The 17,416-nt window shown below is 41.0% G+C and overlaps 1 protein-coding gene across 9 annotated transcripts in view; it reads left to right on the forward strand.

Moving 5' to 3' along the window:
* Positions 1 to 17,416, forward strand: part of erg (ETS transcription factor ERG) — a 301,473-nt gene that overhangs the window by 63,047 nt on the left and 221,010 nt on the right. For 2 of the 9 annotated variants that reach the window (XM_063050372.1, XM_063050374.1), the window contains exon 2: positions 15,386 to 15,474. The exons of 1 other annotated variant lie outside the window; for it this stretch is intronic. Coding sequence is in view for 7 of the 8 variants with exons in the window: in XM_063050374.1 (XP_062906444.1) it covers positions 15,436 to 15,474 (39 nt within the window). In the remaining variant the exon portion in view is untranslated. Of the gene's footprint in view, positions 1 to 15,385; positions 15,475 to 15,498; positions 15,568 to 17,416 lie in introns of those variants that run through there. 6 more of the 9 variants (XM_063050367.1, XM_063050370.1, XM_063050369.1 and 3 more) reach the window with 4 other exon arrangements.

The raw sequence follows: 17,416 nt of genomic DNA on the forward strand, positions 1-17,416 counted from the left end.
AGGTCTTGGCTGCAGTTCTGGAGGCTGTTACAGAAGCAGAGAGGGTTGGTGCTAGGAAGAAATTTGTCAAAAATTTGAATGTTACAATCTAGACATTGGTTAATTGCCTAGGTCACTTTGTATTGGGGTGATAAGTGAATGGGAGAGTAAAAGCTGGCAGAGGTTTGGAAACCATTTTATGTCAGATGAAGGCAGGAAAACACTAGCACAGTCAAATCTAGAGTGCATGTGGATGAGGACACCAGCAGCTGATCAGTTTCACCTGGTTCCTCTAATTCTGGGTTGTATGCACCTTCCACTTTCATTTCCTAGCTTTGGCAGTTGTATGTTCAGGTGTACGTCCTAGGTTTTGAAATTTCCTCCCTAAATGTTTCCAGTCTATCATTCCTCTCCTGTAAGAGTCTCTCAAAGGCACACTAATGACGACATTCTCCTTGAAGATTGTGTCACCAGCAGTGACGTGGTTCTGCAATGCGCTCACTCTACTAGGCCTCACATTGCATGTGGATCTTCAATTCCCTTCTTCACACGTGTTGTGTCCACTGCTCTCACCCCACTCAGAGATTCTGTGGTGGTCAGAAAAAGTGCTGTGAAGACACTCTGAAAGTGTATCTGAAAAATAAAAACAGATGCAGACACTACAAGCCGGGTGGCCATCAATTGGCCTTGATGACCTCACATCCCCTATCAGGCAGAAACCCACTTAGAAGGGAAACATTCTGACCTGGAACCCAAATAAAGAACGTGAAAGAGGAATAAAAAGATAAGAGTCCCTGCTAGTGAACAGCAGAGCTGTGTAAAAGCATCCATGCATTCTGCTTGTCTATGACTTCTTTGTGTAAGTCTGCAGTTATAAGAAGTTCGGACTGGCACTTTGAACTTCTCCCATTTTTGAATCTGTTGCACAACAAGTGGTTTTAACTCAAAATCAAAGTGAATAATTGTACACAGATTGGCAGCAAAACTGCTCTTGCTCAGAGAATGAGATAAAGGTGAGATCAGAATCAGATTTATCGGAGCCGACATGCAGTATTTTGTGAAATTTGTTGTTTTGCGACAGTAGTACAGTGCAATACATAAAAAACTATCAAAATACAGTAAGAAATATAAATAAATAAATAATAATAAAAAGAGAGTAAAAACTGAGGTAGTCTTCATAGGTTCATGTTTCATTGAGAAATCTGATGGTAGAGGGGTGAAGCTATTCCTAAAATGTTGAGTGTGTGTCTTCAAGCTCGTTAACCTCCTCCTTAATGGTTCCAATGAGAAGAAGGCATGTCCTGGATAGTGAGGGTCCTTAATGATGGATGTTGCCTTCTTGAGGTATTGCCTATTGAAGATGTTCCCAGTGGTGGGGCAGGGGCAGCTCGTGGCCATGATGAAGCTGTTGAGTTCACAAACCTCTGCTGGTTTTTTCTGATCCTGTGCAAAGGAGCCTCCATACCAGACAGTGATGCAGCCAGTCAGAACCCTCTCCACAGTACATCTGTACAAATTCACTAGCCTTTGGTGATATATCAAATCTCCTCAAACTCCTAATGAAATATAGTTTGATTGGATTAGGAAACAGAAATGGCTCAGTTGTGTGGTTGGTTCAAAGTTCAAAGTTCAAGGTAAATCCAAGAGACACAATAGAATCAATGAAAGTAATGCTCACAACACGCTGGAGGAACTCAGCAGGTCGGGCAGCATCTGTGGAAAAGATCGGTCAACGTTTCGGGCCAGAACCCTTCGTCAGGACTCGTCAGGGTTCCAGCCCGAAAGGTCGACCGATCTTTTCCACGGATGCTGCCCGACCTGCTGAGTTCCTCTAGCGTGTTGTGAGTGTTGCTTTGACCCCAGCATCTGCAGATTATTTTATGTTTAAGAATCAATGAAAGACAACACCCAACAGAATGCATGAACAGCCAATCAAAAAGAGTACAAAATGTGCAAACTGTGGTAGTAGGTATAATGTTGAGGTAAAGAGAGTTACTCTGCATAAAGATTATAGAAATGCCTGAGGCTTAGCTATTTTGTTGTTCATAACAGACCAGCATCTTTATAAACCACAGAAGTTTATTCAAATCCACTTTCTCTCCCATCTTTCCGCATGGCTGAAATTTCTCGTCTGTGGAAACAATCTCATGAATCTTGTCTTCAATAGCCCTGTAGAGCTTTTACACCCTTCTGAAAGATGTTCTTAGTGGTGATGATGACAGAAGGTGAGGAAATTGGACATGGAGGCAATATTCCAAATGGTTAGGCATGGATTAGATGGGCCGAAGTCCCTGTTTCTATGCTGTATTTTTCTGTGACTCTTTGGTGCTGAACAGTATTTCGTACAAGTTCAGTGGGAGAACAGTCAACAATTTGGGCTGAGACCCTTCATCAGGAGAGGAAAAGAAGGAGACTGAAGCCAAAGTCAGAAGCTGGGTGAAGGGAAGGAGTACAAGCTGGCAGGTAATAGGTGAGACCATGCGATGACCTATCTGGATGGGTAGGGTAGTTGGGATGAAAAGGAGGTGATAGGTGGAAGAGGCAAAGGGATGAAGAAGAAGGAATCTGGTAGGAGAGGAGAGTGGACCGTGGAATAAAGGGAAGGAGGTGGGGAACCAAAGGGAGATGATGGGCAGGTATTAAGGTCAGGACAAAATAAGTGAAGAGGTGAGTAGGCCAACAGAATGATTGGTTATTCCTCTCCACTGGTGCTGCCTGACCCGCTAAGTTCCTCCAGTATTTTGTGTGTGTTTCTCTGGATTTCCAGTATCTGCAGAATCTCTTGTATATAGAATGCACAATCACTGCCATACAGAATAATTGACAGGCAAGTGAATGCAATGTCTGTTTCTAAATTAAAGTAACATTTCACTTTTAAAAATGTCTAAAGGCTGCAGGCATTGTGAAACATATCATAGAGCTAGATGAGTGTGACAATTCGCAGGCTAAAATCAAGGCAATAAGGATTGAGACCCATTAGTTGTGTGCTTAGAGATGTTAACTAGTTCGTCATCTCTTTGTTGCTGGCCAAGTAACATTCACTCCTGGTGTGGCAAGGCTGATTCTATTCATGTGGAACCAGCACAAAGTGGCTGCAGAGAACATACATGTCTGTGAGAGGGTTGGTAGACCCTCTGACGGGGTCCTGTGAAGCGAGGTTTAAAACTTCCATTCCTTTTTCCTTCTACGATTGGAATTTATTAAATCCATGTGACAGTGGGAATTGGTGCCATTTCAACAAAGGCCTGCTGGGGATGCCATTATGAGGAACTGGTTCAGTGGCTGATGAAAGGACAAAGATTCCCACCGGATAAGTGTAAGTTCTGCTTTGGTAGAACCAAGACTAGCCTCATTATTCAAGCCAAGCTCTCTTCTCACTACTACCATTGGGAAGGAGTTCAGAAGCCTTAGGTCTCACATCACCAGGTCAGGAATACTTCTTACCCTTCAACTATCAGGCTCCTGAACCAACATGGATAACTTAACTCACCTCAACTCTGAACTGATTCCACAACCTATAGGTTCACGTTCAAAGTCTAGACAAGTCATGTTCCCAGTAATAATTATTAACATATATTTATTATTATTTTTATGTTATTATTTGCACTGTTGATCTTCTTTTGCATATTGGTTGTTAGTCTTTATGTGTAGTTTTTCAGTGTTTCTATTGTATTTATTCTACTGCGAATGTTTGCAAGAAAATGAATCTGGGACTCTACAACTCAGGTTCTCAGTATTTGTTTATCTACTATTTGCACAATTTGACTTCATTTATACATTGCTCGTCAGTCGTTGAGTGTAGTTCTTCATTGATCATATTGTGTTTCTTTTAAGATTATAAGGCTAAAGAACATAGGGTCAGATTTAGGCCATTTGGACCATTGACTCTGCTCTTCCATGGCTGATTTACTATCCTTCTCAACCCCATTTTCCTCCCTTCTCCCCTTACTAATCAAGAACCTATCAACCGTCACTTTAAACATACTCAGTGACTTTGACTCCATAGCTATCTATGGCCATGACTTTCACCGATTCATCACCCTCTGGCTAAAGAAATTTCTGCTCATTACTGTTTTAAAGGGATGTCCTTCTGTCCTGGAGCTGTGCCCTCTGGTCCTAGACTCTCCCACTTTTGGAAACATTCTCTCCATGTCCATTCTATCCACCCCTTTCAACATTTGATAGGTTTCAATGAGATCTCCCCTCATTCTTGTAAACTCCAGCGAGTACAAGCCTAGAGCCATTAAACGTTCCTCATACATTAACCCTTTAACTCCTGGGATCATTCTGATGAACCTTCTCTGGACCCGTTCCAAACCCAGCTCATCCTTTCTTAGGTAAGGGGCTCCAAACTACTCTTCATATTCCAGGTGACATCAGACTAATGCTTTATAACATCTCAGTGTTACATCCTGGCTTTTACATTCTAGTCCTTTTTTATTTTCTAGTTTTCCTGTGAAGGCCTGCAAGAAAATGAATCTCAAGGTAGTATATGGTGATGCATATGTACATTGATAATGTATTTAATTTGGAGTTTCCCTGTCCATTAACATTAAATGGAGGTATAGTCACAATCAGCAGACTGTAGTTTTATATTACAGTATGTACAGTACAGTACTTCTAACATAAGACCATAAGATCAATAAGACATCGGAGCAGAATTAGGCCATTCCATATGTTAACCCCTTCATTCCTGGAATCATCCTCGTAAATCTCCTTTGGACTTTCTCCATTCTTTCTGAGATATGGGACCCAAAACTGTTGACAGTACTCCAAGTGCAGCCTGACTAGTGTCTAACAAAGCTTCAGCATTATCTTCTTGTTTTTATATTCTATTCCCCTTGAAATAAATGCCAACATTGCATTTGCCTTCTTTACCACAGACTCAACATGCATATTAACCTTCTGGGAATCTTGCACAAGGAAGTGAATTGACTTTATTTCTTACATCCTTCACATACATGAGCAGTAAAAATCTTTATGTTACATCTCCGTCTAAATGTGCAATGTGCAATTTACAGTAATTTGTTTTAAGTAGTATGTACAACAGGACAGTCAATATAGTCATTGGCTTGTCCTTCCTTACATTCATGTTACACCCATCATCAACTTGTAAACCTGCTGGTTCATCCTCAGCTCTATCATACTGGTTCCCAAACCCCTGCCGTATTAGTTTAAACCACTCCCAACAGCTCTAGTAAACCTGCCTGTAAGAATATTCATCTCCCTCAGATTCAAGTGTAACCCATCCCTTTTGTATGGGTCACACTTGCCCCAGACAAGTTTGCAGTTACCCAAAAATCTGAATCACTGCCGCCTACTCCAATTCTTCAGCCACACATTTATCTACCAGCTCATTCTAATCCTATCCTCACTGTCACATGGCACAGCAGCAATCCCGAGATTATTACATTTGAGGTCCTGCTTGTCAGCTTCCTTCCTAACTCCTTGTATACTTTTTTCAAGAGCTCCTCCTTTTTTCTTCCTATGTCGTTGGTACCAATATGTACCATGATTTCTGGCTGCTCACCTTCCCTTTTCAGGATATTATGGATGCATTCAAAAGCATTGCAGACCTGCCACCTGGGAGGCAAACTACCATCTGTGTTTCTTTTTTGTGTCCACAGAATCACTATCTGTCCCCCTAACTATAGAGTCTCCTATTACTGCTGCCATCCTCTTCAGGTCCCTACCCTTGTGAGCCTGTTCTTAGGTGTGCACAAGTAGTATCAACAATTCTTAAAATTCATTCTGTGCCAATTTATACTTTGTTCCATTGTGGCTGGGAGAGTTAGTAGCAGAAATCCCCTTTATGTTCCCCTTAAACACTTCCCATTTCACCCTCAACCCATGATATCTACTTCTAGTCTTACCCAACCTCAGAGGAAAAAAGCCTGCTTGAATTTACACTGTCTATACACCTCATAATTTTGTACACTCCATTAAATCTCCCCTTATGCTTCTATGCTCCAGGGAATAAAATTCTAGCCTATTCAACCTTTCCCTATAACTCAGGTCCTCAAGTCATGGCAACATCCTTGAAAATTTTCTCTGCACTCTTTCAATCTTATTCACATCTTTCCTGTAGCTTGCTGAGCAAAATTGCACACAGTATTCCAAATCAGAACTCATACAATTTCAACATAACATTCCAAATCCTGTATTCATTACATTGATTTATGAAGGCCAATGTGCCTTCATAAATCTATCAACCTGTGACACCACTTTCAAGAAATTATGGGTCTGTATTCCAGATCCCTCTGTTCTACCGCACGCCGCTCACTGCATAAGACTGGTTGTTCCTCTCAAAGCGAAACATCTCACACGTGTCTGCATTCAATTCCATCTGCCATTTTCAGCTCATCTCTCCAGCTGGCCCAGATCCCGCTGCAACTCTGATTGTCTTCCTTGCTGTCCACTTCACTCCCAGCCTTGGTATCATCTGCGGGTTTGATGCTCCAGTTTGCCACATTATTATCAAGATCATTGATATAGATGACAAACAACAGATCCAGCAACTATTCCAGTGGCACACCATTAGCCACAGGCCTTCAGTCAGAGAGGCAATCATCTGCTCCCACTTTCTGGCTTCTCCCGTGAAGCTGATGTCAAATCCAATTCACTACCTCATCTTGAAAGCCAGCCAACTGAAACTTTTTGACCAATCACCCACGTGGGACCTTGCCTTGCTAAAGTCCATATAGAAAACATCCACTGCCTTGCCTTCATCAATGTTCCTGGTAAATTCCTTGACAAACTATCAATTTGGTTAGACAGGACTTATCATGCACAAAGACATGTTGACTATCCCTAATCAGTTCCTGTCCATCCAAATACTTACATATCTGGTCCTTAGAATACCTTCCAATACCTAACCCTCTACTGATGTCTGGTTCAGCAGCCTACAAATTTCTTGGCTTATTCTTAGAGCCTTTCTTAAACAATGGAACAACATTAAATGTCCTCCAATCTTCCAGCACCAGTGGGCACGTGGCCAAGTGGTTAAGGCATTCGTCTAGTGATCTCAAGGTCGCTAGTTCGAGCCTCAGCTGTGGCAGCGTGTTTGTACCCTTGAGCAAGGCACTTAACCACACATTGCTCTAGTGTCTGTGTGAGGAGTGGCGTCCCACACAGACTTCCAATCTGCGCCTTGTAAGGCATGAAAATGCCCGACACAGGCCTCTCATGGTCTGAGTCGACGTTCCCCACCCCCCCCCCACCTTCCAGCACCCCACCCGTGTCTAATGAAGCTTTAAATATCTCTGTTTGGGCCCCTGCAGTTTCAGCACTAGCCTCCCATGGGGGTCCAAGGGAACATCTTGTCAGGCCCTGGGGATTTATCCACCCTAATTTTCCTCAAGACTACAAACACCTGCTCCACTATAATCTGCATAAGGTCCGTAACCTCACTGCAGCTTTGCCCGCACCTCAGTAGACTCTGTGTCCATTTCCTGAGTAAATACAGATGCAAACAATCCATTTAGGATCTCCGCCTTCTCTTTCAGCTCCATGCATAGATGATCACTCTAATCTTCCAGAGGACCAATTTAGTCTCTTGCTAACCTTTTGCTCTTAAGATATCTGTAGAATCCCTTAGGATTCTCCTTCAGCTTGTCTACTAGAGGCTTTGCACCTTTTCTTTTCTACCTGTCATGCACTTTCCCTGTACTTCAACGCATAATTCTGCATTGCATACTCTTATTGCTTTACCTTGTACTACCTCAATATCCCGTTATCCTGAATTGCTCTGTATGGACAGTATGCTAGACAGTCTTTTCACCTTGTCTCAGATTAGATGACAATAATGAACCTAGTTACAACTTTATCTTGCTGCTATTCCATGCTGACTAAGAGCTTGGGTGACACCTTAAGCTACTTCTTAAATTAAGTCAAGATATGTCAATATTAAGAAGCTTCATCTGGTGCATTTAGTGTCTCATTTAAATTTCTGTGCTACCCTTACACAAAGATGTCAAATGAAATGAAGAAAGTCTCAAGGAATATGGGCACCTGAACCATATTTTATTTTCCTACTCCACCAGAGGGTAAATTTACTCGGTGTTTACAATTGGTATTTCTCGCCTTATTGGCAGTGTCCTTCCTATATTTTCCTATATTCCCATATTCCCATATTTTAAAAATAAACTGGATTCGCAATAACAGTATGCTGTGCATACAAGAAGAAATTTGACTGTGATCCCACTACAGATCCACTGAACTATATAAACATTTTGAGGCATGCACTCCACGTTTCATTTGTCACAATTTATCATTCATGCAAATGTTCATGTCATGTTCAGAAAACAATAACCATAAGAATTAGCAAGAAAGCCAGTCATATCCTATTTATTTTTTCTAATTTTCTAGAGGCTGGCAGCTTCACAAAACATTGCTAGTTTAAGAGAAACATAGCCATCAGAGAGAAAATGATTTGGCCTGGAGTGGTAATTAGTTGCAGAACCCTGATGTGCTTCAGCATTTTGGATTACATAATAATACTCCTTGGAAAACTGTGTATCCCATGACTTAGTTTGAATTTAAGACCCACAATTATCTAAAACAAATTAAATATTGGCAAGGCTTCAAATATGTATGATGTCGAAAGATTAAACATTCGATGAAATGTAAGTTATAAATCGAAGTGCAGTTAACAGTTACACAGAGTGCACAATTAGAACAGCATATGTAACTTTATGCCCCTAACTAAATCTCAATGTATGAATGTTTATTTATAATTTATTTATTTATTTTTTTTTGGATATTTCACCCAAAATAAAAGGTTATTGTAAGTTGTGGAACTGCAATTGGGCTTCTGTTGAAGTGACTTAGTGGGTCAGATGGGTATTGTTACCAATGGAAAAGGTTTATTATATTTTAATAGATCACTGTAATTTACTGTGGATTAGGTGTGTAGGAACACCATTATTTGCAGCTAATCTCCAAGTCACAGATGATCCTTAAGGCCAATTCATACTTCTGCATCAAATCTACGCTGTAGGTATGGCGTAGCCGCGTACTCTATGCCATACCCTACACCATAGCCTAGCGTGCACTTCCCCAAAAATGTAACTATGCGTCGTGGCAACGCAGATCACAACAACTGTGATTGGTCCGCTTGGTGGCATCGCATTTCCTCCTACGCTGCAATAGTTTCCCATTGGCGACTGAAGGGCAGGGAAGGAACTCTGGCTGCAACACTTTCCATAAAGCTTTACAGACCTCCAAAATTATGGAGGACCCTGTGCTTGATGCCAGTTTGTAGCTAGCTGCTACAGCCTGTTGACTTCCACCTGAAGCTAAAACCCGAATGGTGTTTGCCAGTCTCTGAGTATACTGTGTGTTCACTGATGCTAAATAAGTGGTTGGAGACGATGAACCAAATCATCAAATCTACCTGCCGACATCTGAAAATATTTGAAATGCATTTCCTTGTCCATGCCGCTCAGTGGCCGGACAAGCACAGGAATTTCACCCTCATTCAGTTTCAGTCGTCATTGTTTGAAGTTTAAGTTTCTTCGTGTTGAAACTCAACACAGTGGCATAGAAACCCCACCGCCAACTGGCGTTTTGGTGGTGAATTGCAGAGCAATGCAGACACACCAACGCACAAGTACAAATGCTCACAACGGCGTAGGCCACTTGTGTAGGCTACGGCGTAGGCTACTACGCAGAAGTATAAATCAGCCTTTACTGACACACATAAAATGCTGGACGAACTCAGCAGGCAAGGCAGCATCTAGGAAAACAGTACAGTTGACGTTTCGGGCTGCAACCCTTTGACAGAACACAAAATGCTGGAGGAACTCAGCCTGGCCTGCTGAGTTCCTCCAGCATTTTGTGTGTGTTGCTCGGATTTCCAGCGTCTGCAGATTTTTTCTTGTTTATGATCCTGACTGGCTCTTCATCATTGGCCACAAAAACTGGGAAATCCTTGCCCAACCACATTATCACCAGAAGTGGAACAGGTCAAGAAGATGGCTCACAAACTTTCTCCTGGGCAATTAGGGATGAGCCATAAATGATGACATAGACAACAATGCCCATTTGCCAAAAGATGAATATATATTAAAAAATACAAAAAATCATGAATTATTCAACAGGTCAGGCAGTATCTGTGGAAAGAGATACAGAGTTCATATCTCAGGTCAAAAACTCATCATTGACAATGGAAAGGAAAAAAAAATCCATCATTTTCTTTGTCATCTCCTCATAAAGATGCAATGGAATTAGCGAGACAGGATTTCCCCTGCACAAAGCCATGCTGAATTATCCCAATCAGTCCCTTCCTCTCCAAACATTCATAAATCCTATCCCTTGGATTTTTCTCCAGTAAGTTCACTATCACTAATATAGAGCACAATAGCCTATAGTTGCCAAACTGATCCCTGCTGTTCTTATGAAACACGGGAACATTTGCTATTCTCCCATCTTCTGGTACCGCGAAGTTGCTTATGAAATTCAAAAACCTCCATAATGTACTGTGCAAAAGTCTTAGGCACATATATTTAGCTAGAGTGCCTAAAGATTTTTGCATTATACTGCTCTTGTCAACTCGGAGCGGAGAGCAAGTTTATAAATTTGGTGAGAGCAAAGGATGTTGGGAATGGTGAGGGTGGAGGGCCACAGGAGGGGTGTGGGGCAGGTGACAGAAGAGTGCCAGGGGTGAGGGTGGTGTAGGTGCAGACACACCCCGCCCTGAGACACCAGGCAAGATCATTTGATTCCAAATAATTGGTTTATTGATCATTACAGAATGTCTCTATGGTGTTTCCTGCTCCCTTCCCTCTCCCTTCCCCTTTTTTCAACCACGATTCACCTCTCCCTGTTGCCTTCCCAGTCTCAGTCCACAATAGAGACCCATATCAGAATCAGGTTTATCATTACTCACATATGTCATGAAATTTGTTTTTTTTTCTGGCAGCAACACAGTGCAATGCATAAAATTACTCCAGTACTGTGCAAAAGTCTTAGGTACCCTATCTATACGTATGTGCCTAAGACGTTTGCAAAGTACTGTATCGTCTCTTCTTCACTGTGACATGATACCAGATACTATATTCTCCCTCAGTAACAGCCCCTATCAGATAGTTTACAATTTAACCCCAGATCAACTTTGTCCTCACCCAATCAAAGATATTCCCTTTATCCCATCCCTCCCTTAACAAACCTCTCCGCAGGCTGATATTTAGAGGTTTTCTGTTTTTCTTGACTCTGATGAACGGTTATCTATCTGAAATATTTATGTATGGGTAGCCTCCAACCTGATGGCATGAACATTGACTTCTCTAACTTCCGCTAGGCCCCACCTCCCCCTCGTACCCCATCTGTTACTCTTTTTTATGCACACATTCTTTCTCTCACTCTCCTTTTTCTCCCTCTGTCCCTCTGAATATACCTCTTGCCCATCCTCTGGGTCACCCCCCCCCCCCGTCTTTCTTCCCGGACCTCCTGTCCCATGATCCTCTCGTATCCCCTTCTGCCTATCACCTGTCCAGCTCTTGGCTCTATCCCTCCCCCTCCTGTCTTCTCCTATCATTTTGCATCTCCCCCTCCCCCTCCAGCTTTCAAATCCCTTACTCACTCTTCCTTCAGTTAGTCCTGACGAAGGGTCTCGGCCTGAAACGTCGACTGCACCTCTTCCTACAGATGCTGCCTGGCCTGCTGCGTTCACCAGCAACTTTTATGTGTGTTGCTTGAAATATTTATGATTTACCTTTCTACACATGTTGCTTGACCTTATTTTCTGGCTTTATTCAGAATTCAGCTTCTTGGTGCAGTTAGTATCTTGAAAAAATACCAGTGCAGCGGTTAAGAATGACAATGCAATTATGGGGCAGAGATGGTCCATTTTTTAAAATATTCTTGTATCACTGCTTAAATATTGGAGGAATATCTTCTGTCATCCTTATTTCACAAATCCCCCCTAAATCTCCAACATCTTTTCAAAACTGCAGCTTATAGTATATGTAAGTACAAGTTGTGCTCATAGGAAATCACCTCCTGTACAATGTGATAAAGGGTCTATACATTTCAAAAAGCATTAAGGTATTATTTCAGACAAATCCTACACAATGCCTCCTCCATGGATTCTAGGCCTAAAAATTAGATGGCAATATGCCTGTTTTTTTTTAAGGCCCCGCATTGAAATTGAGACTCTTAATTTCCAACTCTAGCCCAACAACACAAAGCTGTGAAGCTCCTCAGTCTTTCCTTTTGCTTGTAATCCATGCCAGCTGTTCAAACCCAAGTTTGAGATACTGCTTCTTGATTTACCTCATGTTCTCATCCATTATTCTTAATCTTGGCCATGTTGTACACTGAGGGCTTCAGCTTTTCACTTACTTAGTTTAAAAAAAAGGATCCATTTTGGCAGTTTCTCCCTAAATCAATTTCCATATTTTCCATTTTGCAGCCTAGGCAGACTGTGCTGAGAGAAGATTTTTTTTTTTTTTTGCACAGTGGTAAAGCAGACTGTTGCACTGTGAAGACTTTCAGCTGCATTAAATCAATTATCAACTATATTTTTCATGAAAAATATCAAATATGTCACAATGCTTTGTCATATACAGTTAATAAAGCCTGGTCAAACTCTAGTGTTCAAAATAAAATGTGATACTAGTGCTGGATATAATTTTGCTGATACTTTATGTGAAAATGAAAGCCATGAAGTAACCATTTTTTTTCATAATATTTTGAAGGACAGTTAGGAAGAGTCACATTCACATATCCCTATTGCATTTGCACCACCCCACCCCAAAGGCTCAAGGTGTTGAAAGGAGAAATAGAAGTTCTTTAACTGTTCTTTCATTTAAATAAATCATGATTATTTCTATCTCAGCTCTGTCTTTTTGAATTGTAGTCAAGTTCTTTATCAAATTCCCAGATTCATCTGAGCCCTCCCTATAAATATTAATCCAATCTCAAACTTGTCTTCAGTCTTTTGGGTAAAATTCCCTAATTTTTACTATATTCTATACCACCCTGTTCATATGCCAAATTTTCCCTCTCTAATTTTAAGTTATCCACCCCCCACCACCCCGCCACCTTTACTGGATTCCAGTACTCAAGGAACTAGTTATTCACTCTTCACTCCACTTAGCCTCAATGCCATGATTGGATCTCCCTTAAATCCACTATACTGAAAACAAGCCCTTTTCTGGGTGTATATTCCACACCCTTGTGTGCAGTGTTGCCCAAAACTCATTTTTAGTACATTTGGAAAATTAAAGGCATTCATACTAGCATTCGTCTCCGAGTAGGCATGTTCAGTTCTGACCTTGGGTGTGGAGTCTGCGATTTCTCCATGTGGCATTCCCCCAGCTGTTCTGGTTTTCATAGAAACATAGAAAACCTACAGCACAATACAGGCCCTTCAGCCCACAATGCTGTGCCAAACATGTACTTACTTTAGAAATTACCTAGGGTTACACATAGCCCTCTGTTTTCCTAAGCTCCATGTACCTATCCAGGAGTCTCATGAAAGACTCTATTGTATCTGCCTCCACCACAGTCAATGACAGCTTATTCCACGCACTCACCACTCTCTGCGTAAAAAACTTACCCCTGACATCTCCTCCGTACCTACTTCCAAGCACCTTCAAACTGTGCCCTCTCGTGTTAACCATTTCAGCCCTGGGAAAAAGCCTCTGACTATCCACATGATCAATACCTCTCATCATCTTATACACCTCTATCAGGTCTCCTCTCATCCTCCATCTTATATTTCAGTAAACATCTTACAGTTGGCTGCTGTAAATAGCAACCCCCAGATCCCCCCATGAGCAGGTGACGTGGGAGGAAATGGGGAGAATAAAACATGGGAACTATATACAATTAGTGTAATATGGGTGGTCGATGATCGTGCTGAACTTAATGTGCCTAAGGGCCTGTTTCCATAGTGGCTTTCTCTATAACTCAATGTCATTCTGCAGAGCTGTGAAAGATGGTATTTATATCGTGCCTTTTGAAACAATCCATAATGCTTTTCATGCAATGAAATAGCTTTCAAATATGCTTGATATTGCAATACATGAGGCAGCAAGATAATATCAGCCCTAATACCTGTCATAGTCATATTGACTAAATGACTAATATATGGCAGCCTCATCAGGAGAAGAATTTCCCTGCTCATTGTTGAAGAATTTTAAAAACACAATTAATTTTTAGCTGACACCTCTGAGGAGCTGAATGGGTCATGACTCTTTTTCATTTAATCTTTTTTTCCCAAACTATTTAAAAGATAATCAAACTATAGAAACATTTTCCGTTATCATTATTGTTAATACTGATGTGCTGCATGCTTTCCATCCGTGCTGGGTTATGAGCTGGTAATCTCTTTGGAAACTCACCCGGCAGATGGCAATGGCAAACCACTGCTGTAACTGGCCTCGTACGCGGTTCCCCACTACGTCAGAGAGGCGTGGAGGGAAATCGTCCACTAACCGGAGAAACTCTGGATGCAACGTACCTTTCCTTTCCTATTTTAATGCTGATATAAAGCAGTAAATTCTAAGCAGTTCACGGATGTGATCAGACAAACATACAAGACCATTTAATTCGGTTATTAAGTAATTGTCATTACTGGTATGTTTTGTAACTTCAAAACATTAAACCAATTCAAAGGAAGACATGGAAGTCTGAAATGTGAGTCTTACTTTGTTTTTATTTTAAGTGAGGCATGTGCATATCACATAGCAATGTGATGATGCATACCATTTATCTATTTATACATATGAATATTTAGATGAACAAGAATGCTTAATCAAACAATATATTCAAATGATTACTCAAATATTACTGAAATATTAAACAAACAACAATTATTTCTTTACCTCCTATAGATGCCTACAACAAAATGAGTCTCAAGGTAGTATATGGTAACATATATGTACTCTGATAATAAATTTTACTTTAAACTTTGAGCTTTGATTTGAATGTATTGAATAGGGATTACATTTTATTGGACTTGCCTTGCTATCCATAGATTTCTGGATGGGAATACTTTGCCAGGAATGATTAAAATCAGCACTCATATTTTCCAATGCTAAATTCTATTTAATAGATTTTCTGAGTGTTGTGGATTATCACATTCACTCCACTATATTTGAAGTATTAAAAAAAAGTCAAAAGACAACTTCCTTAACCAAAAGTGATTCACACTTCAGAACATCTGACATCATTGGACTATTTGTGAAATTGGAAAACTTGGTATGTCTAGAACATAGCTGACATGAACAGCCTCTCACCATTTCAAGTACAGTTTGTATATGTTTCTGTAAATTATATTGGTTCTCAAATAAGTTCAGCCATCAAGTTCTCCAGTTCTACTTGCACTGCATTTGCTTGCATGTGTAGAGTGTGTCATCTCTCCATTCTTCTAATTCTGTCTCTCTCCGCTTGTACACAGGACTTGTGAGGCCTGCCTTGCTGTCACACCCTGGAGCTCAGGAAAAGGACATGATTCAGACTGTTCCAGACTCAGCGGCTCATTTCAAAGTTAGTCAGTGAAGTGCACTTCTGTGGGTTTGTTGCTGTGATGATATTCTGCTCTGCTGTGGTTGGGATGGAGAGGAGGCATTTTTGGCTGAGGTGACTGTTAGTGTTATGAGGGGAGGAATTTGTTTTGGAGCAAACTCTGTGCTGATTAATAGTTAAGTATTTTCAGTCATCAGCTGAATAAATAAAAGGACACGATTAAGCGCCAGTACATCCTGGCCATTATATACCAACCTTTTTCTTATTGCCTTGCATATATAAAAATTGCCAATGATAAAGTCAGAAATTATAGCCTTTCATATCTTTGGACACTGATCCTAGTTGCTGGCTCCCTTTCATAGCGAGACACATATAGACTCCGCTTGGAGCCACGTTCAAATACATTACTCTGGGTGTTCCAGTTTCCACCCACATCTCAAAGATGTTTGGTTTGATAGGTTAATTGGTCACTGTAAATTGTTCCTAGCATGTAGAAACCGGGAAAGGTTGATAAGAGTGTGAGGAGAATGAAAAGGAATTTTAAAAAATGGGATTATTGTGAGATTAGCCTACACGGTTAGTTAATCATCACTGCAGAATGAGTAGGTTGAAAGGCCTGTTTCTGTACTGTATTTCTTATTGACCCTATGACTCTTACAGTCATCTCCTCATTCCAGGAATGTATCTAATAAGCTGCACTAACCTGAAGAAAAACATATTTTTCTTCGGCTATGTATGAGAAGGACTTTCTCACTGAAGGATTGGGCCATATCCACTTCTTTTTGTAGGACCTTCTGTTCATGGGGTATTGGTGTTTCCATACCAGACTATGATGCATCCAGGCAATATACTCTCCACCACATATCTGTAGAAGTTTGTCAAAGTTTTGGATGTTCGGCTGAATCTTCACAAACCCCCGAGGAATAGAGGTGCTGCCATGCTTTCTTCATTATTGTTGGACCCAGGACAGGTCCTCCAAAATGATAACACCGAGGAATTTAAAGTTGCTGATCCCCTCCACCTCTGATTCCTTGATGAGAACTGGCTCATGAACTGCTGCTTTCCTCTTCCTGGCCAATCATCAGCTCCTTGGTCTTTATCCAGTGTTTGTCTAGTTATTATCATTACTAGAATTCATGGCTGAAAGCTCCTGTTAGCAGTGTGAAACCAAAAATTAAGTGAAAATCTAGAATAGCAGTATGCTATGTTGGTGGCAGCAGCATGGTCACCCTGCTTGTTCTTGACACAGACGACACATTTCACTGTATGATTCAGAGTACATTTATTGTCAAAGTATGTATACATTATACCACCTTGAGCTTTGTCTCCTAGCAGGCAGCCATGAAACAAAGAGACTCAAAAGAACCCATCAAAAAAGACCGTCAAACACCCAATGTGCAGGAAAAAAAGTAAATCATGCAAACCATGTAAAGAATGTGTGCAATTAAGTAGTATTCTGAACTGAAGTCCACAGAGAGTCTGTCCCCAGACACTTAGTTCAGTGCAGAACCAAGCAGCCAGCTGGACCAGCTTGACCCTCACCTCGGGCCCCAACATGCTGAACTTTTCAATCTGGCCTGGAGTCTAAATCATCGATAATTCAAATATATATGTGACAAGTAGAGCTCATCTTTACCATTGTATTTATGTAACTGGTATGCCTCTACCAAATTGACTACGTGACCCATTTAGCCTGTCTCCATTAATTAGGGAAATTTGGGGTGGGATAGAGCAATTTGGATTCATCCAAACACAGCCCATGACCACCTCTCATTGTCCTCATTTAAAATTCTCTCCACTGAAAAGTAAGCGGAGGATTGTGAAATTAACATGCTGAAAATTCACAACACAATATCTGGAACACACTGGAAGAACTCTACTCCACACAGCGCGGTCAGCAGGATCATCTCTAGTGATTTAACAATTTACTGCCTTTGCATAACCATTGCTGATTTATACGTAG

This window comes from Mobula hypostoma, chromosome 6 (assembly GCF_963921235.1).
Source record: "Mobula hypostoma chromosome 6, sMobHyp1.1, whole genome shotgun sequence".
In the NCBI taxonomy this organism is placed as follows: Eukaryota; Metazoa; Chordata; class Chondrichthyes; order Myliobatiformes; family Myliobatidae; genus Mobula; species Mobula hypostoma.